We start from the raw sequence: 26515 nt of genomic DNA, 5'->3' as shown, positions 1-26515 counted from the left end.
TTATCTCGGTCATTTTGGAAATATTCTTTTTCACCTTTGCTCACCCACGATGCCAAAGGGGGCTGAACTTGGACTTTAAAACATCCAGAGTGTCAATATCATCTCAGCGAGCCCGAAAACTATGGATTCGACACTATATTCGATTAATTTTTTCTCACCCCTCACTGCCAACCAATAAGGGTGCCAGCGGTGTCTTACCCCCACGTAGTTAGTCTTCTGATAGTAAGTCATATGTGTAACGAGTTTGGTTTAAATCGGTCCAGTAGTCCTCGGCACCAACATCGGTCGTTTTTAGCTCTATTTATATTTCACGTCCTCCCTTGGAGGTTCCAGGGGTGTCTTGTTCCAACAACATTTTTTACAGATAGTAAGAAATATTTGTACCAAATTTAGTTGACAGCTATGCATGTAAATACACACATACGTATATCCATACTCTCCAACATGTGGGTCATTTTATTTTTTCATTCTTTCTCTCTGCCCTATGCCTAAGGGGCCTGAACTTTTATATCTCACTCCCTCCTCGCCCCCCACCCAAAATAGAGCTGAACTTGGACTTTAAAATGATCCGGAGTGTCAGTATTCATCTCAGTGACCCCAAAATCTATGGATTCGATATTATTTTCGATTATTCTTATATCTCACTCCCCCCCCTCGCCCCACCTCAAATAGGGCGGAACTTTGACTAAAAAACACCGGAGTGTTACTATTCATCTCAGCAACCCCCAAAACTATGGATTCGACACTATTTACGATTATTTTTATATCTCACCTGCCTCGCCCCTACCCACCACAAAGGGGGCTGAACTTTCACTTTAAAAAATCCCGAGTGCTAATATTTATCTCAGCGACCCCGAAAACTATGGATTTGACACTCTTTCCGATTATTTTTATATATCACTGTCCCCTCGCCCCCACCGCAAAGGGGGTTGAACTTTGTCTTTAAAAATTTCGAAGTGTTATCATTCATCTCAGCGACCTCTCGACCCAAACCACAAAGGGGGCTGAACTTGGATTTGAAAAACTGAAATTTCACTATTCACCTCAGTGACCCCGAAAACTATGGATTCGACACTATTTTCGATTATTTTTATATTTAACCCTCCTAATCCGCCACCCCTAAGGGGGCTAGGGATGGCTTACCCCCACATTGCTGCTCTCCGGATAGCAAATAATAAAGTGTTCGAATTTTGATTGAAATTCCTCCAGTGGTTTAGGAGGAAATGTATCATTTGCACACATACAGTAGATACTTATATAGATATATTTTTATATCTCACTCCCCCCTCGCCCCCTACCGCAAAGAGGACTGATCTTTGACTTTTATAAATCCGGAGTATTACTATTCATCTCAGCGACCCCGAAAACTATGGATTCGACATTATTTTCGATTATTTTTAAATCTCATTCCTCTCTCGCCCCTCACCTCAAAGGGGGCTGGGCTGAACTTGGATGTAAGAAAAAATTAAAGTGTCACTATTAACCTCAGCGACCGCGAAAACTATGTATTCGACACTATTTTCGATTATTTTTATACCTGACCCCCCTAACCCCCACCCAAAGGGGGCTAGAAATGGCTTACCCCACAGCGCTCATCTCCGGATAGCAAATAATGAGTGTTCAAAATTTGGTTGAAATTACTCCGGTGGTTTAGGAGATGTGCCATTTACACACACACATACGGACATACATCCATTTTTATACATATAGATTAAGATAAATGTCAAGAAATTTAGTGTATGAAAGCCGATAAGCAGTTTCGTGTGGAAAATTATAACTTAAATCGCCTGGTAATCCAACACTAAGAATGTATTTTGTTTTTTACATTTTTCTATTTATTATTCAAGTGTGTGTGTTTGTAGTTTCTTCCCCGAATGTAATTGCGTCCTTCAATAATTTTATTTACCTTATCCATTTTTCTTTCTTTATTGACCTAATCGCTCTAATTTTCTTAAATTGTTAATGAATTTGCAGATTTATTATCATCATTAGTAAATATTTAATTTTAAGTTAATGAATTAAAATATGTCTTAATTATATATTGACTGGGCCGTAATGTTCAAAATTTAGGTCGATGGTGAAACAAGAATTGTGTTGCTTATTTGGCATTATTTCGTAACTCGGGCTTTTATCTGTCCTTATCTATAATTTGATTGGTCTTCTTTGTGTTATCTTTTCTCTTGTCGGTTGGGTTATTGTTGTGAGTTGCGTCAGTTTAGGTCGAAGATATGAATTGATCTGATGTTTCTTATTGTGATTTATTGAGTGTGACGTGATTTATATTTGAGTTACCATATGATCTGCTCATTATATTTCGTGTGGTAGATATGTGTGAAGTTTTAATTCTTAGTATAATTTGATGTTTATTTTGGGTTATGGATCTGCAAGGCGTTTGCACAATTTTGATTCACAACGACTTGGATAAGAGTAAATGAAATTTGCCTATTTCAATTTTTTTTAAGTTTGTGGTAACTCATTTCGACTTTATCAGATACTGTGCGACACCCATGTTGTGAATTGCAATCTAACTCTGATTTGTATTATTTTTTGATTCGTTGTGCCCAACTGTGGAGCGCGTTTGAACTTATTTTGCACATTGTTTCTTTTTCTTTTCTTCCCAATATCTCTTCATCTTTTCACTGTGTTCCTTTCTGCGTGTTTCTATCCAGCCTGTAATTTTTCTTGTTGGTTTCTCTGCAAATTTATGTTTGTTTACTAAGCTTCTAAATTTTATTCTATCTTGAATAGTTTCGTCCTCAGTACCCATTTCTTGTAGATCTTCATGAATTTCTGCTAACCAATTGTTGCGGATTTTCTGGGTTAGAGCTTGATTTAGAATTTTCTTTGTCAGCCTGTTGTTATCCATTCTGTGTAGGTGTCCGTAGAATTTTAGTCGTCCCTTTCTGATGGTATCTGTGATTTTTTCTGTGAATTGAAATATTTCGTGTGGTTTCTTTTTCATCCAAATTCCATTTTCGAACTTTGGTCCTAGGATTTTTCTGAGAATTTTCCTCTCTTGTTTTTCAATGCTTTTCATTTGTGACCTACCACCAATGATCAGTGTTTCAGATGCATAAAGTGCCTCTGGTTTGATGACTGTATTGTAGTGTCGTAGTTTTGCATTTTTTGATATACATCTTTCGTTGTATCTGTTCCATGTGATTTTGTAAGCCATTTGCAGATTAGCAGTTCTTTCTTTGTTAGCTTCCTGATTTAACCCTGCTGGCTGAATCATTTCACCTAGATACTTGAATTTGTCTACTTGGGAAATTATTCCACATTTGGTGATTAATGGTGATTAACTGACGTTGCCATCATGCTAGTAAGTTGAAGATAATGGGGAGATTGATCTTTGTCAATCTCATAGTTACAGCTAAGGTATTGAGCCTCAGAGGTTGCCTCAAGGTGTTTTCTGGCTGTGCCTGTTTTTGGTCCGCGAGAGGTATTTTATTTCCCTCAAGCCCTCCGGAAAAGTCCGGCGAGGCCCCCGATCCGCCACATGGGACGCGCTCGATAGGGGAACAGGCAAAAACCCCCCTGATTTGTATTATTATTATTATTAATTCCTAATATTTTGATAATTTTAATGAAAAGTTTCCTTGCTGGCTTGTCAAGTTTGGCAGTCTACTAATTTTATGTAGGTCATTTTTAACTTATCTTTGTAGTTTTAATTTAAATTACAATTACTTTTTCAAAGTTAACTTGGGCTCTTAATGGTGTAGATTGATTGTTTTATTCTCGTAGCGCTATTTTCCTTGTCCTCCCCTCTTCCTTCGTGGTTATTTGTCCCGGCATGTTTCCACAGACATTCTGAAGAAGTGGTAATTAAGGTAAGTTTCATGATTGTTTGATTTTTCTGTGATTTGTTGTTTGTTTTCCTTGAATTTTCTTCTCCAGCCACTTGCTTTGCACTGCTGTCCCACCAGCGTACAAGGAATGCCGTAGGATCGTCGCTGATACATTATTTTGTACGGATCAGTAGCGGTTGCAACACTCCAACATCAAAAATGTGAGGAGTCAGTCCGAAAGCTGTGAAATAAAGTCACCTCCTACAACCATTAGCCGTAATCTTGGTAATCTACAACCTAAGAGAGCGACGAGATATTGCTTCTAATATTGCGGTGAAGGTGGCAGCGGGGTGCTGAGAAGTGTGATCGCTGGAAATGATACAAATTCACATGTCAGTCCGGTTGTTTAACAAACAAATACGAGCTTGTTAGTTTCGTTTTAGTCGACCTGAGTAGCTCAGACGTTACAGCGCTGACCTTTCTGAGCCTAATATGGCAGGATCTATCCTGGCTCAGTGCGGTGGTATTTAAAGGTGCGCAAAAACGTCAGCCTCATGTCGATAGATTTACTGGCACGTAAAAGAACTCCTGCGGGACAACATTCCGGGGTTTCGGCGTCTCCGAAATGTCCTCCATTAGCACTGAAATACTGACAAGTGTTGATGTGATATTTAAGCACTTGAGAAAGGGGCGGAATCTGTAGTTCTGTATGAGCTTGAATCAGTGGTAACGGGTGCGTAGTGATCAAACATTTGCTAGAAAAATTCATGTAATCATTATAACTTATGCCCTATACTACTTATATCATTACCCTACGTTTGTTGACATAATGTAAGTTAAAATAAGGAAATAATAAATAAATGTGGAAAGAAAGAAAATATAAATACGTGCTCAATTCTTAAAAATCACAGCATTATTCTACTAGAAAGGCAGTGACACTTAACCCATGTTTAATAATTTTACTTCTCATAGAAAATACTATCTGGTATTAAACATCGTTGACAACCCTGTATCCCTTATGTTTCATTATACTACCAGGTGTATGCTTGAGTCTTTTCCGGTTTCACTAAGAGATGGCGCCAGCGAACAGTGCGCAGCGTATGAATTTGACACATACGTCAGTTTGTTCGTCTGACATTAACCTACCAACACACATAAATTGAGTCCGCTAAACACTACCGTCTGTGTTGTATCGTTCAGTGATCATGTCGACGTTTGTGTCTGAAAAAGAAAATTTGCTTCACGCATGGCTTTTCTTATTTAATCAAAAGAAACAGACTGCGGAAAGTCATCGCTTGCTGGTAGAAACATATGGCGAACACGATCCATCGATTAGAACATGTGAGACATTGTTTCGACAATTTAAACATGGTGATTTCAATGTGAAAGGCAGTGCGCGCACTGGTAGACCACGAACGAACGTTCAATAATAATAATAATAATAATAATAATAATAATAATAATAATAAGGCTTGTTATCGTACCTCCAGACGATCATAAATACCGTGCAACTTTAGTGGGTTTCTTTTCTTGGAACTTCTAGCACTATCCTTAAAGGAAGTAAGTTGCATTGCTTGTTACACCTAAATACTGTCTACTAGCAATAGTTTAATGTAAATTGTTTAAAGTGTATGCATAATAATGCCAAAAACATTTAATATAAGGTAGGGTTTTATAAACTGCACTTAGTTCTACATTTTGGGCTGGGTTTTTCTCTTACTTCGCATGTTCTCAATATGACCTAGTCCAATAAATACCACAAATATCGGTTCATCTGGGTTACTTTTAGACTTGTTGTGTATTAACAATAAAACGCACTGCTATAAATCTATACACGTAAGAAGAAGAAAGTCAAAAGTAGAATTTACCATCAGCTGAGAAAAGCAAGTGAAACTCGTAATGGTTATATTTTTGGTTAGGATTTTCGTCTTCCATATATGTCACCTGCCCTCATTCGAAGGCAATGAGAATTTTATAGTCACTTGTATAGTTGGATTTTCGTCGTGGTGCACACAACTTCTTGGCATTGTGACAATTTATTTAAATTCACAACACATTATATTTCCACGAAATCGTGCTATACAATGATAATTCAAAGTATAAATTCCACGAGAAGCATTACGTCCCTTCTCACGACGTGAAAACAACATACCTACGAAGTCTCATCTACACAGTATAAATACATTAGTAAGGGGTCCGCTGACTGTAATTTCGTTTGTTTGGCCAATTTTTCAGATATTTATCCGTTTCAGGTCAAGTCAAGGCCGCATCTGTGGTATTTATTTTTTCGTATCTGTTTGTCCGTTTGTTCCACCATCACGGTGAAGCGGTTGGTTAGATCTCTTATACTATTGACTGATTAGGTGGTGGCTAAACGGTATGTCGTATTACAAAACCGATAGTACAATCGCCGTTCAGTTAGGAGACTTACTGTCGTGTCTCGATTGTTGATACGTTAGATAGCACTGCATTTCTCAATTATGATGAAATCCCTCCAGCTCGATTGTGACTGGCATTAGGAAATGGGCCTGTCTACATAACGAAAACTCTCCATCTCTACTGTGAATGGCAGTTTCCAAGTGAGCCTGCCGTTGTAGTAGAAACGTCGGAACTCGATTGTGATTGGCAGATGGAAAATGGCGTGCCATTATCAAAAAAAAAAAAAAAACTTCCCCAATAGTCTGCCTTACTTCGGAAACAACGTATGGTATCCTCGCTGTTCTTTTTAATCTCGGATAGCGCTAAGAGAAATGCTATTTAATATGATCTTCCTCACACCCTTTACATTAATTTACGGATAAAACCCTATACAATATATAATACCGTAGCGGAGCACGGGTACATTTGCTCAATAAGACTTTTCTACGTTAATCCTGAAGTGAAAAATATAGAGAACAGGCAAGTAATATACTTAAAACTAAAGGTCTGTCTTTCAACAGCCGCAGTTATCCAAAGAATGCTCTCAATCATTATACCATTCGTTCAGCCGCCCTAATCGATCAGCTGATGGGCTTGGCGCGCTTCTTACAGTACGGCCTGTACATCACGAAGGCGGTGGGTGAGCTGAATAGCCACTGGTTATTGGCAAAGATGCGTTAGTCAGAGCGAGTTCAAGTGTAGAGTATTTGACATATCAATATAAATACACCAATAAGGCAGGAAGGGGACTAATTTGGGGATTTAAAGGTAGGCTCAGCCTTAGAGCCATAAGAGATCCCTATTACCTGGAACATCTTCCGCGCGTTGTTGTTGCATCATTAGATCTTTTTTAAAGGAAGAAGAAGGAGGAGGTAAGCTCTGGGAGTGGTGATGTGAATCTGTTGCAGTGTGTAAGAAGTACGGCGAGCTGGTGTACGCGGTAGAGGTGGCCCTAACGCAGCTCCCTGAGGTACAGTATCCTGACAGTTAAGAGCTTGTCTCTTCTGTTGCAGTGTGTAAGAAGTGCGGCGAGCTGGTGTACGCGGTAGAGGTGGCTCTAACGCAGATCCCTGAGGTACAGTATCCTGACAGTTAAGAGCTTGTCACTTCTGTTGCAGTGTGTAAGAAGTGCGGCGAGCTGGTGTACGAGGAAGAGGTGGCCCTAATGCAGCTCCTGGTACTGTATTCTAACAGATACGAGCTTGTCTGTTCTGTTGCAGTGTGTAAGAAGTGCGGCGAGCTGGTGTAGGCGGAAGAGGTGGCCCTAATGCTGCTCCTGGTATTGTATCCTAAGAGATAAGAGCTTTTCTCTTCTGTTGCAGTGTGTAAGAAGTGCGGCGAGCTGGTGTACGAGGAAGAGGTGGCCCTAATGCTGCTCCTGGTATTGTATCCTAACAGATACGAGCTTGTCTGTTCTGTTGCAGTGTGTAAGAAGTGCGGCGAGCTGGTGTAGGCGGAAGAGGTGGCCCTAATGCTGCTCCTGGTATTGTATCCTAAGAGATAAGAGCTTTTCTCTTCTGTTGCAGTGTGTAAGAAGTGCGGCGAGCTGGTGTAGGCGGAAGAGGTGGCCCTAATGCTGCTCCTGGTATTGTATCCTAAGAGATAAGAGCTTTTCTCTTCTGTTGCAGTGTGTAAGAAGTGCGGCGAGCTGGTGTACGAGGAAGAGGTGGCCCTAATGCTGCTCCTGGTATTGTATCCTAAGAGATAAGAGCTTTTCTCTTCTGTTGCAGTGTGTAAGAAGTGCGGCGAGCTGGTGTACGAGGAAGAGGTGGCCCTAATGCTGCTCCTGGTATTGTATCCTAAGAGATAAGAGCTTTTCTCTTCTGTTGCAGTGTGTAAGAAGTGCGGCGAGCTGGTGTAGGCGGAAGAGGTGGCCCTAATGCTGCTCCTGGTATTGTATCCTAAGAGATAAGAGCTTTTCTCTTCTGTTGCAGTGTGTAAGTGCAGCGAGCTGGTGTAGGCGGAAGAGGTGGCCCTAATGCTGCTCCTGGTATTGTATCCTAAGAGATAAGAGCTTTTCTCTTCTGTTGCAGTGTGTAAGAAGTACGGCGAGCTGGTGTACGCGAAAGAGGTGGCTCCAGTTCTGCTCCCTGGTACCACGGTCAACAATAACTCCCAGTGTGGTATAGTGGAGGTACCTCTCATTACGGGCGGCACCAAGGCAGGACCCAAGGAATTCCCCCACATGGTATGAAGCGAAATAGCGTATGGATTTTAGTGCCGGTAGTGACCGAGGGCATGTACAGCTCACCAGATGCAAGTCTTTTGATTTGAACCCGTAGGCGACCTGCGCGTCGTGATGAGGATGAAATTATGATGAAGACGACACATACACCCAGCCCTGTGTCAGCGAAATTAACCAATGAAGGTTAAAATTCCTGACTTTGCCTGGAATCGAACGCGGGCCCCTCCGGCCAAAGGCCAGTACACATGTTTCGGTTGTCCCCTTCTTAGTAGTTTCTTACGACATGCAGAGGGTACAGATACCAGATGTATGCATAAGTTTTTCCCAGTGTTGTAGTAAAGTGAACACGTAATTTTCAAGGAAAATCCATTTTTTTGGTTATTCAAAATATTGGCCATCGGCTTCTACACACTTCGCCCAACTTTCAGGAAAGTTATGAATACCATTCCAGAAAAAACTGTTTATCTTTTGCGGCAAACCATTCGTCGACCCATTTTACAACTTGCTTGAATTTGCTGACGTGCTGTTCTGCGGGTCCTTGCCTCATTGATGTGAAGAGGTGATAGTCAGATGACGCCAGGTCGGGGCAGTACGACGGGTGCGGAAGGATGTTCCATGCAAGCGATTTCAAGGTGTCTTTCACTGGTTTTGCTGTGTGAGACAGCGCACTGTCGTATAACAAAATCACTTTGCCATGTCGTCTGGCCCATTCCGGTCTTCTTTCGATCAATGCGTAAATTAAATTAATCATTTGTTGGCAATAGCGCTGTGCATTAACGGTCTTGCCGTGCTTCAAGAGTTCACAATACATAATACAGCTATGGTCCCACCAGATACAAAGCATTGTCTTCTTGCCGAAACGATTTGGCCTTGGTGTTGGAGGACCGCCTTCGCCAGGTGACAGCAACGATCTTCTCAGCTTCGGGGTTTCAAAATAAATACATTTATCGTCACCCGTCACAATTCGGTACAGAAATGAATTTCTTTCGTGCCGTTGAAGCAGAATTTCACATGTGACTTTGCGATTTCCCATTTGTCGTTCATTCAAATCGTGTGGGAACCCATTTACCGAGTTTATTTATCTTCCGCATTGCTCATAAATGTCTGCTGATTATTTCTTGTGACACATTTAATGCTTTGCGCCAATTTCTGTTGAGTTTGAATCCAGAGCGCGCACTGTCTTTCACATTGAAATCAACACGTTTAAATTGTCGAAACCATGTCTCACATGTTCTAATCGATGGAACGTGTTTACCGTATGTTTCCACCAGCAAACGATGACTTTTGGTAGGTTAATGTCAGACGAACAAACTGACGTAAGTGTCAAATTCATACGCTGCGTACTGTTCGCTGGCGCCATCTCTTAGTGAAACCGGAAAAGACTTATGCATACACTTGGTGATGCATCATTTGACTCCACGCACAGGGGAGATAAAGAGTTCCGATAAATCGTCAGGAAAATGGGTGTACCGACAAGATAACGGTAAGGTTCATGAATTGTAAGAAAAAGTCATTCTATATAACGTAAGTGTAATCATTATTTTTATTAGTCTTACTCCAAGGCCCTGGGCTCGTTTTCTGGCCAGTTCAAGGATTTTAATTCTGGACTGAGTAGCAGAGCGTGGTTCACTTGATACGAGATTTTCTCAAGCTCTTAGTTAGAGTAAGAAAGCGCACAGTGAGAAGATGACGCTACTGACCTAGTGTACACAGACAAAAACAGGTTGCCATGGTTACAATGTTGTCGGGAAATATTTTCGGATAGAACCCCCGAGCAAAAACACATCCACTTTTAAACATCGACCGGTGCTATAGTGTTACGTTTACAAACGCAGACCTGTACACTGGGCAGTATAGTTTCGATTTTAATTAGGTTAATACGTCAGTGTACGATTTTGCCCGTGCTATTCGTAACATTCAAGTGTCAGAATGCTACACATCCGTATGGAAGAATAACGTAAGTTATTTTTGGTCATAACTAGTTGATACCAGGCGAGCGCTGCTATGTCTCAATAAATAAACTGTGTTTTATAATAAATTCTAGTTTATGCAATTATTCTTGGTTGTTTTTATTTACATTTTTCTTATTATCTTGTGATTTCACCTACAAAACAAATAATTACTGTAAATAGTTTTCTAAATTCCCATGGCAATTAATTTGATCAAACTATGGCTGATGACACACGGAGCGGTTTTGGCCGAGTCGGCCACCGCCTGTGACTGATACGCAGCCGACTGTGACAAAACACAGGAGCGAGCGCGACGTTAGATGAGGGAAATCAAACTACAAATTTTAGACCACAATACAGAAAAAACATGGCTGGCGTACCGCGCCAAAGATGTCATAGCGAGGAGTAACCTAATAATGTATGAATTGATACTTGCCAATTATGCCGCGTAAATTCAGCTGAATGTATGTGTTCAATCTATGGCGCTAGAGCGCGCACAAAGTCTTCAAGACGCCCGCTGCAGCGCCAACAAACGACAGGCCGAATCGGCAAATTTGTCGTCTGTCGGCGAGCAACGCTCAGTGTGTTTCATCCCCTCTGATACAATAGAAACATGCGCCGACTCGGCGGCCTATTCGGCCAAAACCGCTCCGTGTGTCAACAGCCTATTTCTACTATTTCCTTACGTAACTGCACAGCCTCCCTGGGAATTCTTTTCTAGCGCCTTTCCTGAGCGGAAGCTCTAACGCGTTTGAAATTGGAAATATACATGGAAAGTAGTGACCAGACTCTGTAATATTTCAGGCTGTTCTTGGCTTTGGCGCCGACGAGAAAGACATCGATTGGAAATGTGGTGGGACTCTCATCAGCGAACAGTTCATCTTGACTGCCGCTCACTGCCTCTACCATAGGAAGAAGTAAGTGGGCAACTTTCGCATTAGACTAAGGGACACCGAAATACGGTAGATGGAGGTAACACTCTATTTTATTCAGATAATCGTCTTTAATGTACTAGAAGACGCCTTCACACCTTTTCCCCAACAACAATTCTACACACCACATCGCGTGAGCCTTTGCTGAAAGAAATACGAAGGTCATTTAAAAATTCTGCACACCTTAAAATTATGGTTCAATTATTTTTCACAAAATGATTTCACATGCCTTCAATGTAGTCTCCATTCCTCTCAATAACAGCGGCCCAGCGTTCCGGCAAGTCTTATATTCCCATCTCAGTTGATCTCTCTGATTACTCAGTTTACTGCCTTAGAAGCTTCCTCAATGGTTTTAAAACATTTCTCTCGGAGTGGTTTCTTGAGTTTTGGAAACAAATCGAAGTCTGACAGGTTCATTCCAGGACTATAGAATGGATGGGAAAGTATTTACCATCCATAATTCACCAAAACTCTGCGTACTGGTTCGGCAGTATTTGGTCGTGCGTTATCATGCAGAATGAGCACTCCAGCTGCGAAAGTGTCGGACCTTCTTTGGTCGCAAAACATTTGCAGAAAGTCCATATACAAGGGGCAGTCAAATGAAAACCGAACACCCACCATATCACACATTCGGCGCGAAAGGTACCAACACTGTTGTCACGTATCCATACTGACATCGCTGTGGTAGGATGACTCCATAGTGACGACTCACAGGTGCACGCAGTTGTTCGGTTGTGTCTTTGTTGCTGCGCGGACTGATCTAGTGTGGGTAGAAATGGAGGCAAGCAAAGAAGAACAGAGAAGTGTGGTTCGTTTAGTGAAGCTCTATGAAGACACTTTGCAGAAACTGCTATGCGCCATAAAGTCAGAACGCCCTGGAATGCTGTCGGACTGAATCATACTGTTGCATGATAACGTACGGCCCCATACTTACAATCTGGCGAAGGTTACGCTTCTACGATTTGTTTGGGAAACACTTCAACATCCTCCGTAGAGCCCGGACTTTTCTCCTTGTGATTTTCACATTTTTGACGACCTGAAGAAAGACATTCGTGGACGTCTGTTTCATTTGGACGAGGAAGTGTAAGAGTGGGTGCGGTTATGGATCCCTCAGCGACCCACCTCTTTCTACAAAACTGGAATTGATCGTCTCGTCTCCCAGTGGGATAAATGCATTAACCCTTTTGATAATTACTTTTGAATAAAACCACTCCATGGTCATATTGTAGCAGGTGTTCAGTTTTCATTGCCCCTTAATAGTATCCCCCATTACTGTGGTGCCCATAGACGTTTTCTCTCCATTCAAAAATGCGACTACCTCTGCCGAATTAGACCCGCTGTCTCAGTATCATATACAGTATGTATGTTATAACAGTTCGTGCAGCTTTTGGTACACCGCGTTGTGACCACTCGTGAAAGGATATTCGATTCTGATAGTTTATTAAGCGAATATATTCATCGACTGTTCTAATTTGATTGAATCTTTATATGACTCCAGTGTCGCTCATGAAAGTTTATGTCTTTGTCCTGCAGAGGTCCCGTTAAGTGGGTGCGGCTGGGTGACGTCAATCTCTCCAACACGAATGTGGACGCAAATCCTCAGCTGTTGAACGTCCAAGACCGTATCCTACATCCAGAGTACAAACCGCCCTCTAGGTACGACGACATCGCCCTCATCAAACTGGAGAAGGAAGTGAAGATGGATGCATACACCAGACCGGCGTGTCTCAACACCAGACCTGACATCTGGGTTAAGACGGCCATCGCCACAGGTTTTGGAAAAGTTGGTTATCGTACGTACAATTGTGTAGTCAACATTCTTCTTCTCTAAGCTGTTGACGTCCACTCCTGAAAACAGACAGGCCTCGATTTCAAGTAGTTAGCGCCCTGGGCTAACAATCTTTAACCCCCCCCCCCCTCTAAAAAAGTAATTGTTTACAAATTAAAGATTACAGTTTTCAAGATTGTGAGGTTTTTTAACATTATCAAAGGAAACGCTATGTAACCAACACTACTTGTGTCAGGATCATGAAACTTCGCACACTGATTTAAAATACATTGTTCTTACCTTAATTTACACAATCTCTTAAAACAACTTCTCCATTAGGAAGAGTACTCTTATGTTTGACACAATGTTCTTTTACCATCATTGTAAGTTTGCAGAGATTTCGAAAAATCCACCATTACGTTTTTGTTTTGGTCAATGTTTAATAATATTCTCAACTACTGAATTTAACTTGACATTGCAAGTAGCAAGATTGTCTATAGAAGATGAATTAGGTAAGGTAACCTCAGGTTGTGATTGTGAAATAGTTCCAAACGGCTGTTGGACAACTTCAGGCTCATCGTTCAATTTAATACTAACACAGGGCTGATCAATTTGTATATCTAGGCCTTGTAAGTCTTCTTGTGTAAAGTTAAATGGGACCGATTCCGAAGTTGGAGTTCAGTGAGTCAAAGTAAGGAACTTTCCCATTTTAGACATTTTCTTAAGTAATTCAAATTCGTCACTCTGCGTTTTACCAGGGCGGTTTTTTGTATTTTTTTGTATATTTTTTGTATTTTACTCTTGCTAAAATACTGAAAAACATGTAAGAACTACACGAGACAGTGAGTTGGCTAGGTGAGGTTATCAGGTTGATGGTGAGCGGATGTAAACAATGATACGCACACGAACCGTCACGAGCCAATGACAGACAGGGCTGTCTAGACTAACAGGGTTGCCAAGCCACCGACTACAATTGCCCACCCAGCACCTGCAGGAGTTAAATAATACCTTTCTTATTGTCTGCAGTTATTAAATTTTTTTCATAAAATTTAAACATATAGATTAAATTCAGGTTTTAAAGTTAGAATAGTTTAAATTGTTTTATATAGGCTAATAAAATAATTGGAATAATTTGTGGAAAGTAAAATTAATTTGAGTGTAATGAATTTAAGACGCAATTCACGCAGGCCATAATTACTCGATCCGCCGGCCGCCGCCCCTCAAAAACTGGCGCCCTGGGCAAATGCCCAGTCCGCCCATTTGTAAATCGGGGCCTGAAAACAGACCTAACTTTTCCTTTCCAATGAGAATAAAATTGAAGGATTTATTTCGAAAGTAAATTTACTTCAGTTACCAAAAAAAAATAGCTGCCTCTGTGGATCAGCGGTAGAGTGTCGGCCTCCGGATCCCAAGATAGCGGGTTCAAACCCGGCAGAGTTAGTCGGATTTTTGAAGGGCGGAAAAAAAGTCCATTCGACAATCAATGTCGTACGATGTCGGCATGTAAAAGATCTCTTGTGACACATTTGGTGTTTACCCGACAAAATTTATTAAAATCTCAGCCATAGACGCCCAAGAGAGTTTCGATTTACTCGGTCTGCCATCTAGTGGGCCTAGAGTAAAACGGAACGTCGAAATTGACGAGCAGACAACCAGATGGCGTCAAATTGAAATGTCTGCACACGGTAGCTGAGGCCATACGATTATTATTATTAGTTAACAAAAATGGAGTTTAGCACAGAAATCGAATGGTGAGGGTGAAAACATACCGAGTGGGTCGCTATGAGTGTCCACATCGCTGATAAAACAAAAACACTGAACTGAACGGGACAGTGCATCCAAGATATCTCGCTGTCCGGCTGAGTGCTTGGATGCCTCGCCGTTATACACGTTTCCTTTCGTTCGTATGCTTACTGCAATGTCAGCGAGGCGGACTGTATTCTGATTGGTGCCATCAAGATCAGTTCTCCTTCGCTGCAGCGGACAACGCACGTGTTTCATTTTATTGCGTTGCCTCGGTGTTGACGATGACAGGATTTCAGGAGCAAATAACTAATGAAATACGCAATGAACCCGCAATATGGGACAAAAGAACCAAGAATAATCACAACGTAGTTTTGACGTAGAGAAAGCATTTGATAAAGTAGAATGGTGTCAGTTATTTAAAGTGCTAAAAGGAGCAGGAGTCAAATATAAAGACAGGAGAGTTATCTGGAGTCTCTACAAAGAAGAAGTGGCGGTGGGAAACAACAGGAAGCAAATATAAGACAGGGTGTAAGTCAAGGATGTGCTCTCTCACCAGTAACATTCAACGGATACATCCAGAAAGTGAAACAAGAGAGAAGCTAGGACAAAGATCTGGTATTAAGATTCAAGGAGAGAGAATAGATACGATTTGTTTTGCTTCCGACAGAGCAATAACAGCGGAGAGTGAAGAACAATTAACGACAATGCTAGATGTAATGGAAAGTACTTTTACAGATGGATAAAACATGAAAATAAATTCAGACAAGACAAAAGTAATGGTGATAAGTAAGGAAAAAAGAAAAATAATGATAGCTCTGAGTGGAAACCAGCTCAGTAACGTTGAAGAGTTTTCTTACTTGGAAAGAAAAGTAACATCTGATAACCGAAGTAAGAGAGATCTGGTCAGCAGAATTAACCAGGAGAAGACAGCTTTCAATAAAAAGAGAAGGCTCTTCACATCTAAAAATATCAGCTTAAAACTGAGGAAACAGTTAAGACATATGTATGGAGCGTATTTCTGTACGGAAGTGAGACCTAGACACTAGGGGTGGCAGCGAAGAAGAGGGTAGAAGCCTTTGAACAAAACTGCTGTAGACAATTACTGAAAATTCTTTGGACAGATAGAGTTACTAACGAGGAAGTAGTGGAAAGAGTTGGAGAAACCCCGAGCTTGACAACGAATATGAAGAAAAGGAGAAATACAAGGATTGGACATTGGCTCTGTGGAAGGAAAAGATTCTAGGGGAAGGCCTAGACTGGAATATATTGGAAAACTGGTGGAGGAGCTGGGATGTTAATCTTGTGCAGAACTGAAGTGAATGGTACAAAACCGGAACTTTTGGATAGCTGCTTCCAACCAACGTTAGGGTTGTGGACTCTATTAGTAGTAGTTTTCTACTTAAAAATAAAGGAAAACATAGCTTACGAGCTGGAAAATACTGGAAAGTGGCCAACATTATTCCTATGGATGGAAACATGACAAAGTGCAAATGACATACAATTTGAAGGACTTAAAATTACAGCGGAATACACTTCAGCAACTTGTAACAAGTCCCAAAATAAAGTGAACTACACACCACTCTTCGCTTGTCTGGCAATGTTCTGTTAATGTTCTAGAAAAAAAAAAAAACGCTTCAAAGCATACTCTTATGCATTAGACTCTCTTTGAACAACGATTTTTGATCTTGTTATAGACATATTAGCGTGCTGGAATAGGAGCGAAGTCCGCATCAACAAGGAAATACACCTCCTTATCAATGATGAGATTACAACACATTATTTGCGTCCTCTTGACAAAACAAATCGCAACTGAAGCCATAAACAAGTTGTTTTACGGCTGACTACGGCCGGCAGTGATAGCGACATGCCTAGCGACTCAGTCGACATGTTTCCAGCGGAATATGAAATCCCAACACCAAGAAGACATTAGTTTAGAGAAATGCAATTTAGGCTCGGCAATGTTTTAGGTATCATATTTATTTGATTAAACTTTCCAGTTCATAGGATCAAGAATGGGCGAGAAGACGTGTGGCATGGTGATACATTATTAATCGCTGTAGTTATACCACGATTTTGAATGCAAGCATGCAAATGTACATGCATTGTGTCATAGAGGGGCTGTATATGTTATTTTTGTGCGATGGAGATCCAGGCCTGTTGCACTTCGTCAGTCAAATCAGCAACGGTTAAAGCTGGTATTGGATGAAGCTGGATTTGTCTTTCCATATTGTCCCATACGGGTGCAATGGTCGAAGGTCTGGCGAACTCATAGGCCAAGGCAATTGGCCGACAGTCTGTAGATGAAGTTGGGTGACAGCAGCGGAAATAGCATGAGCGTTATCCTATTGAGAAGCACCCACTTCCTTGAATACTGCGAATGAATGGCAACACAACCAGTTCAATCACCAGTCTGACGAACACATCCGCTAGATTAGGATAACTGTGAAAGGGAATCGCTACCTGGACCATAATTCCTGGTGTAGATGCATTGTGTCGACGTCACAGACCGCTTGGTTTCACGCGCTCACATGGCCTCCTTCTTACCAACTTTCGGCTAACACTGGCACCAAGAAAAAACGGCTCTCAGTTGAGAACACAACATATCTCCTCTCCGCTCTCCAATGAACTCTAGCTTGACACCACTGGAGTTGCAGATGGCAGTGATTCGGAGTTAGTGGCATGGACGCTATAGGACGTCTGGCTCGGAGCTACCTCTCAAGTAATCGATATGTTTCAGTTCGCTGTGTCTGCCAACTGAAGCTCTGATAGCTGCCGCAGATGCAGGACGATCCACCACAGCCATGCGGGGAATACGGCTGCGTCTTCCCTCGCCTTAGTGGCCCGTGTGCGGCCACTAACCGACCTTCTTAAGACAGTGCTTTCCCGTGACCATTGTTGCCAACACCGGTGCACTGTGAGTACATCCCTGGCAAAGCTTTCTGCAATATCGCGGAAAGAACATCCACGTTCTCGTAGCCCTAATGCATGGCCTTATTCCAGCTGAGTAAGTTGCTGATACTTCGTCTGCTTAAAAGTATGTATGACTCACACCTACCTCAATGGTGGTGGTTGTGGCGGTGATGATCATTGTTTTAAGAGGAAGTGCAACTAGTCAACGAACGATCCTTTATATAACACGAATCAGAAAGAAAAATGGAAGGGGTCCGGCACTTCGAAAAATGAAGGTATCGGCCAAAGAAATACAAGGGATACGAAGGGCTTATAAATGACTCCCTAGCCCTGGGAAACCTAATGGCGTCGGGGTCGGAAAAGAACAAGGGTTGACCAAGGGAGGTCAGATAGGATATATGAAAAGTGAGAAGCCTGGCACAAGTAAGTTAAAGAAATGCAGGACTCATCTAAGGGCTCGTGGTTGCCAACCCACGCTCCATAGTTCAGAACCCCTGGGGCCCCTTTTAGTCGCCTCTTACGACATGCAGGGGATACCGTGGGTGTTATTCTATCCCCACCCACTCACACGAGGGTCACATCTACCTCACATTGTCAACAACGGACGATGAATAACGCTAACGAAGTGTACAGCACGTATTCAAAGCAAACTTATAGTGGCGCTACTAGCGTGGATCAGTGGTGATTGATTGATTGCTTGATTGATTGAAGCGGTAGTTTCTTGACGTAATGTACCTATTTTTATGAAAGTGAATATGTAGGAAATAGCCGACGCAAAAATTATGCAAAAATGTTAATAAGAATTATTTGTGTTAATAATAAAATAGAATAAAATAAAGGAATATAATATTCAGAAATAAATTAAGTCCAAATTTAAGATAACCTTCAAATTTCTTGTATTAAAATATTGTAATACAATATTTTCTTCTCTATTTTCCTAGTTGAAAGTGAAACGAGCAAAGATTTGTTAAAAGTGAACGTTGACTTCATTGGCGCCGAGGTGTGCAACGAAACCTATAAGTTAAGTACCCAGTCGCTCGCTTCCGGCATGTTGGAATCTCAGCTGTGCGCCGGGGTGTTGACCGGCGGGAAGGACACCTGTCAGGTACGTACAGCTTCTCTATAGATTAACAACCGGCAACTCAAAAGGTTGCCTAGAATTGAGTGGAATGGGGAGAGGAGAAAGTAGAGTTGTCAGTTTCCTTTGCTAATAATAACACCACCCAAGTTCTCTAGCGAAATAACACAATACGACAAGATATGGCAACCCAGCGCGTTACTCCACGTGGAGTTGACAAGCATGGCTCTCAGTGGTGCGGCTTGAGTCAAATAATATTTCCTTCTAGTCTGCTTCAAACGAAATGGGGGAACACGCGAAGCAATCCTGACTTTACGTCTCATCTTAGAGGACCGAATTAAGAAGGACAAGCCTGCGCACATGGCATTCGTAGATATAGGAAAGGCATTCGATTATGTTGATTTGACCAAGCTCTTTCAGATTCTGAAGGTGATCGGGATCAGATACCGAGAACGAAGAATTATCTACAACCAGTATAAAAATCAGTCTCCATTAATAAGACTCGAGGGCTTCGAAAAAGAAGTAGCAATCCAGAAAGGAGTGAGGAAAGGCTGCAGTTTGTCACCCCTCCTTTTTATTGTTTATATACAACCGGCACTAAAGGCAATCAAAAATTACTTTTTAATTTATTTTTAGTTATTTATTAGGATTAGCAACAGCATAACGTCGAATTACAAAGATCCGAGCTATGTACAATAGATATTAATCTAAAATGAAAATATATCTGTCTGTTAGGACATCAGCCCAGAGGCTGGTTGGATCCTCAAATAGCACCACCAAAGGTTATGCGGTTATAAGGAAACAGCAAAAACCAATGGCAGCACCAAAATTAGGCGTACTAGGCAAGACGAGGAGTGAGGTAGTTTGCCATTGCTTTCCTCACTGGGTCAGAAAGTGCTATTGCAGCACGACTGACCCTATGAGTAACACCTTTCATAACACTCAGATGCACTAGTCGTGCTCTGAATGTCATTACTCAGCACCACCCATATCCCAGCAGCTTCCATATTGTCACAGCCATGGATGAGACTGGGACTTCGGTGAAAGCTACACTTTGCTCTGGCCTGTGCCAAGAGATGGATAAAAAAGTACTGTATCCATCAAGAAATGGCAGTAGGCAATGAAAATATATATGTATATATATTTAAAAAGGACAGAAATAAACACAATAAAAACTGTACAATCCTATATACAGTAATACATATTTACATAAACAACGACATAAACAAAGGAAGATACATTTACAGTAAATACAGGAGAAAAAACAGAAAAGAACAAGAAGGAAAACTAAGTTATATGAGAAATATTGTGATAGAAGGAGGGATACGACACGAAAATGCTTATGTTATTGTTGATAGATAAGGTATTAAATATTGCTGGAATACATACAGAAAAGGACCTTTTAGTGAGAGAGAGCTGGGAGTAGAGAATATGGAATAGGGTCTTCATTCTGGTACTACAGGATGGGACGTGGAGGTGGAATAAGGAAACTAATGCTGCAGGCCTAAATAAACTATTAGCTGCTTTCCTCCGAGCAGAACGAGTTTCGAGCTTAAGTTTCCCAAGCACTTGGTTAGTGCTCAAGTTGCGACGCGCAGGGACCCTGGCTCTGACTATAGCACCGAAAAAAGATTGTACACAGTCAAGGTGGCTGAGATTTGAAGAAGGGAATCAAACTCCAAGGAGAGGAAATAAAAACCCTGGGATTTGTCTATGATATTGTTATTTTATCTGAGACTGCAGAAGATCTGGAGAAGTTACTGAATGGTATGACAGAATCTTGGAGAGGGAGTACAAGATGAAAATAAATAAGTCCAAGACACAAAAAGTAATAGAGTACAGTCGAACGACGTCAGGTGATGCATGAAATATTCAATTAGGAAGCGAAGTCTTAAAGGAAGTAGATGAATATTGTTGCTTGGGTAGTAAAATAACTAACGATGGCAGAAGTTAAGGAGAATATAAAATGCTGACTAGCACAAACAAGGACGTTCTTTCTTAAGAAAACAAATTTGCTTACGTAGAACATTGATATGGGAATTAAAAATACGTTTTTGAAGACTTTCGTCTTGGCATTGTACAGAAGTGAAACATGGACCATAACTAACTCAGAAGGAAGGATAATAGAAGCTTTTCAAACGTGCTGTTACAGAAGAATGCTGAAAGTGACATGGATAGATCAAATCACGAATGAAGATATACTGAATCGAATAGGCGAGAAGAGATCGATTTGGCTACATTTAACCAGAAGAAGAGAGAGAATGATAGGACACATCTTAAGATAGCCAGGACTTGTTCAGTTAGTTTTTAAGGAAGTTTAGGGGGTAAGAACGGTAGGGGTAGACAAAGGTATGAATATGACAAGAGGATTAGAGCAGATGTAGGATGTAGTAGTTCACGTAGAAATGAAACGATTACTAGAAGATAGGGTGGCATGGAACCAGTCTATGTACTGATGACTCAAACAAAAACAGCGGTCTACTGAAGGTGTCATTGAACGCACACTGCGCTCGAGTGCACAACACGCATGTGGTAGGAAGGAGACCACCGAGAGCCTCCGGGCCCCGCGGACACACCAGCCAGGCTAGCAGCCAGGAGAGCCGAGACTCAAGACAAGATGGCCGCCAAGTGCGGGAGCTCACCAACTCCTACGGCCATCCCAGCTGAGCCAGCTGGCCCGCCAAGCTAACCGAACAATAGGAAGCCACCAACCGACCAAGCGACCAATCAGCAGTCGCAGCCTGCCAGTCACCAAGATACGTTGTCAAAGGGCCTAAACCAAGACTTTACGTTGCTACCAATGCAGCCAAGCCTGTCACAGCAGCGTAGAGAAGCCAAGTCCAGGCTCAGCGTCAACGAATACAACTGGTCCGCTCCAAGAACAGAAATTTGTCAGGGTGGCCCGGTGCCCTGTGTTCGTGACTTGTCAGTGGTGTTAACCACTTAAAAATACTAGCCCTGTCACGACTCAGGCAACGGGTTGCCACCTTGGTCTGTTCACCAAGTGCGTTTGACAACTAGATGTTTCTAGTGCTTAAGGCGCACCCCTCCATTCTCACCCCACGCTCCATGGGGAAATGCCCGGGTAAACATGGAACCTCATCCCAGGTCTCCACTTTTGCTACCCGGCTAAGTGGACCCTCCTTCCAGTGGTCAAGGGGAAAGACTACGTACCTGTGACCCACACTCCCCCTCCTGCGAGATCGGGGACCGTAAAAACTCCCCGGACCGCGAACTTCATGGATATCCCTCCCCGGAATGCCATGCCCACCAACTCTCGACCCCTATAATCCTCTCCTTCAACGAGCACTTGAACAGTCATCCTCGCCCCCTCTCACTCAGGGCAAACTCGGTGGATCGAGTAGCCGAGACCCTGTAGCCAAGAACCAAAAAAATCCTCCACCAAACAATTACTAAAAACGTCATCCCTTCCCGCCAAAATAACCTGAACAAAAATTACAACCAACAATTGCCAATAATTACCACCTAAACAGAAGCACTGGAAATCGACAAGACGCCGAGGCGGCGGGTCGCACACAGATGCTGCAACTCCACATGCTGAACGTTTTCTTTTCAAAATTTACAGTGCCCAAAACAACCGGCACACGAGAATTACTAATATTCTCGTGAAAACACAGCTACAGGGCCCATTGATGCTGATGTTGATACTGCTACTCCTGCAGTTAAGCAGCATTGGGCATGGTGAGTACCCGGATGGGTGACCACCAGGTCTACCACCTGCCGCTGAAACACACACGGTTATTAAAACGAACACAACAGCCATGGTCAAACACACCGCGAAGCTCGACTTCCAAATAACTTCACATTTACAGTCTTACTCCTACGAATGTAATATTTTAACTAACATTCATTACTATTATTATTATCATTATCAAACTACCTATACTTATTATTTTTATACCTATTTCGTAAACAGTCCAGGTGAGGATCGCTAAAGCGAAGCCGGAACTGGAGCTCAATAAACTTACTGCTACATCTGGACGTGTCATTGAAGTGGCACAAGGCAAGGAACATCAAAGCTGCACCGCACCTACATTTTTAGTCCCAGTATCTTCCTCGGGATTTTTCATTCTTCTTTAATGTACCGTAAGTACAATTTGCCGGGGTTTCGAATACATTGCAATATTTTTTATCAAGGCCCCAACTACGAAACTGGATGTTGTGCCTCGCCTTTAAATAGCCACTCATCGTGTGAGACCTTGCAGAATAAAGATCTGGAATCACAGATAAGGCCAGGTTTATTCAATCTCAGATATAAAAATATATACTAACGCACTGTATGTTAACATACAGTTAAACATTTAGTAGAAATCGTTAAATTTTTGCCTTTATCCAAGCATGTCCTGGAAACTGTCAGGTAACACGGTGTTAACTCTCACAAGAGTCACGATCAGTGAGAATCTAGAAGGCAGTGGCAGAACCATGCAGTTTTTGAGTGCGTTCCGATGCGCTTTTGTTGGAATACAGCTGTAAACCATGGCGCGTGAAGTCAACATTTATTGGAAAATTGTTTTCTTGACCGTGAATTTTCTGTTGCTCTACAGACCAATGTGGAAAATGCCACGAAGAGAATACGTGGTTCAAATTCCTCTTCTTTTGGAAATTATTGATGATGCTTGTTGTTTAAAGGGGCCTAACAGCTAGGTCATCGGCCCTGGAAATTATTTCCAAGTACGTACCTATCATAGAAAGTAAGTAAACTACTGAAGCCGTGCTCGAAGCTAAAAGTGACGCTTGGTGGAAAAGTTGAGTGAATTCAATGTGCATACTGACATTAGCCAACGTACGATCAATCAATCAATCAATCAATCAATCAATCAATCAATCAATCAATCAATCAATCAATCAATCAATCAATCAATCAATCAATCAATCAATCAATCAATCAATCCTGATCTGCATGTAGGGCAGTCGCCCAGGTTGCAGATTCCCTATCTGTTGTTTTCCTAGCCTTTTCTTAAATGATTGCAAAGAAATTGGAAATTTATTGAACATCTCCCTTGGTAAGTTATTCCAATCCCTAACTCCCCTTCCTATGAATGAACATTTGCACCAATTTGTTCTCTTGAATTCCAACTTTATCTTCATAATAGGATCTTTCCTATTTTTAAAGACAGCACTCAAACTTATTCGTCTACTGATGTCATTCCACGCCATCTCTCCACTGACAGCTCGGAACATACCACTTAGTCGAGCAACTCGTCTCCTTTCTCCCAAGTCTTCCCAGCCCAAACTTTGCAACATTTTTGTAACGCTACTCTTTTGCCGGAAATCACCCGAAACAAATCGAGCTGCTTTTCTTTGGATTTTTTTCCAGTTCTTGAATCATATAATCCTGGCGAGAGTCCCATACACTAGAACCATACTCTAGTTGGGTCTTACCAGAGACTTATATGCCTTCTTGTTTATATGATGTTTATCTCTGCTGTGTTTTGTAGTTTAGCTTTTATTTCCTGAGCACATTTTATTTTTGTCACGTTTTTACCACTTTTCATTGTTACCATTCTTTTCGTAGGACGACATGACGGCACAGCAGCACCCGGCGTTGCCTGGGTAAATTCATGAAATGCAATAAAAGAATGGTGTATGGCTTCTAGTGGCGGGAGTGTCCGAGGACATGTTCGGCTCGCCAGGTGCAGATCCTTTTTTTTTTTGATGCCCGTAGGCGACCTGTGCATCATGATGAGGTTGAAATGATGATGAAGACGATACATACACTCAACCTCCGTGCCAGCGAAATTAACCAATAATGGACCCCTGTGACCAAAGGCCAGGACACTAACCATTTAGCCATGAGGCCGGACATTAAATGCAATTACGTAATTGCATCACACACCACGAGCCTATAAAAATTATCTGTTGTCTATTTCCCCCCAATTTACCTTGAACTTCAATACTGAGGTTTTGTATGTGCGGTAGTTTATCCATATTGCTGTAAAAACTGAAATACGCCCTCCCTCCGCCCTACAATCCCTGTATCCTAGATGTCAAAAGAAAAATGGGTATAGTGCGCATTGGTATCACCTAAATATCACTATAAAATTTGTCACAAATGGAACATAATAATTACTTTTACACATATCAAGTGAAAAATCCCTGGCAAATTAAGAAATATGTTTTTTGGAGAATATTAATACGTACTTTACCACTTTACAAGTACATTAGGTGTTCCGCTCACAGTGACACACGTATGTCTTTTGTCTTACACTTTGAACAATTCCGTGTGTGATATCTGTGTTCACTGAAGTTCTTTGCTTTCGTTTCATTCTTCACTTGTCAATGACATCATTTCATGAATTGTATCGCGATATGCTATATTTAATAGGCGACAAAATGGTATGGCCAATGTACATAAGAAAAATTCAGTGGACTAGTGATTTATTGGTCCAGGGATCGAGCTACTTTCTTTCGAACAGAAATAAAAATATTTATTGGTCCAGGGATCATGCTATTTTTCTTTTGATCTCCATTTTGCTGTTTGTACTGGCCAAAGATAATGAGAATCTACAGACATAGCACTCCCATTCCACGGTGCTAGCCCTGGACCTGAAGAAAATAACAAAAGACGGCACCAGCAGCGTAGTATGACATAAACCAGTCCTGTCTACAAGCCTTAAGTATGTTTTCAAATTTCTCAAATAACGACGGTATTTCTTAATTTGCCAGGGATTTCTCACTTGATATGTGTAAAAGCAATTATTATGTTCCATTTGTGACAAATTTTATAGTGATATTTGGGTGATACCTTTGCGCATCATACCCAGAAAAATAATAATTTGCAGCTTACTTTCTTCCGTTTTTTATTTTAAACTTAAGTACTGAGTTTCACTAATATACACACCACGGTTTTCCCGTGATGTTGTTGAGCAGAGCCTTTCGTTATGGCAATCTTGTTGCCACAAGAGAAATACTGTTTTCTTAATATGGAATGAACTATAGCATATTAAAGCGCTAGTAGAAGTGCGATGGTTCGTAACCGCAGCCTTAGAAGCAAGATTTCGGATTGTAGAAGCGTTTTCTTTGTCCCCCCCCCCTCCTCGGGATTTACAGACCTGCTCGGAAATGGACTTTTCAAAACGTGTTTCTTGTTTCTTTTGCAGGGTGATTCTGGAGGTCCTCTACAGACTGTTCTGGAGGAACCATACTGTATGTACTCCATCATCGGAGTGACATCTTTCGGCAGGATTTGTGGCTCAGCTAACACTCCATCTGTCTATTCCAGAGTGTCTTACTACATACCTTGGATTGAGAAAACTGTCTGGGGCTGATGGTATGCACCATGACAAAATGATTGCATTAAAAGACAACAAGGGATGATATATTCAAATCTTTAAGGAAAAGGTCGAATATTAGTGAGTTATAGCGGTTATAACCCATCTCAAAATTATTAGTAAAATGAAGCTGTAGACAACCGTTTCTTTTTGCTTCTTGAGACTTGTAACATCTTAAAGACGCAAAGGAAAATTCTAATAATGTTTCTTTATGAATTCAAAACCTTTCAATGAAATATTTTTAAAACGCTAATTGTCCAGCATTGCTAGAGTTTCAATAAATTTACAAACAACAAAAAGGAAAAGGAGAACTCATTTCAGTCATCCTATCCTACCTTGGTTCTTTCCAGCTCTCCTTCGACTTTCGCGGTATAAGTATTTCTTTTTTACTTGATACAGATACAAATCAGAATGAGATGTTATTTAATTCATCCATTTCTGGTTATGTA

The 26515-nt window shown here is 41.4% G+C and overlaps 1 protein-coding gene across 1 annotated transcript in view; it reads left to right on the top strand.

The window, feature by feature from the left end:
• LOC136884132 (venom protease-like) overlaps positions 1 to 26063 on the top strand; it is a 47879-nt gene extending 21816 nt beyond the window's left edge. Inside the window, exons 2-13 of the mRNA XM_068229804.1 lie at positions 6728 to 6882; positions 7325 to 7429; positions 7529 to 7633; positions 7733 to 7735; positions 7835 to 7893; positions 8039 to 8048; positions 8141 to 8143; positions 8240 to 8394; positions 11145 to 11257; positions 12806 to 13065; positions 18638 to 18801; positions 25896 to 26063. Of these exons, the coding sequence (XP_068085905.1) occupies positions 6728 to 6882; positions 7325 to 7429; positions 7529 to 7633; positions 7733 to 7735; positions 7835 to 7893; positions 8039 to 8048; positions 8141 to 8143; positions 8240 to 8394; positions 11145 to 11257; positions 12806 to 13065; positions 18638 to 18801; positions 25896 to 26063 (1300 nt within the window). The remainder of the gene's footprint in view (positions 1 to 6727; positions 6883 to 7324; positions 7430 to 7528; positions 7634 to 7732; positions 7736 to 7834; positions 7894 to 8038; positions 8049 to 8140; positions 8144 to 8239; positions 8395 to 11144; positions 11258 to 12805; positions 13066 to 18637; positions 18802 to 25895) is intronic.
• The last annotated feature ends 452 nt before the right edge of the window (positions 26064 to 26515 follow it).

This window comes from Anabrus simplex, chromosome 12, assembly GCF_040414725.1.
Source record: "Anabrus simplex isolate iqAnaSimp1 chromosome 12, ASM4041472v1, whole genome shotgun sequence".
NCBI classification, from domain to species: domain Eukaryota; kingdom Metazoa; phylum Arthropoda; class Insecta; order Orthoptera; family Tettigoniidae; genus Anabrus; species Anabrus simplex.
This window is presented reverse-complemented; position numbering and strand designations above follow the sequence as displayed.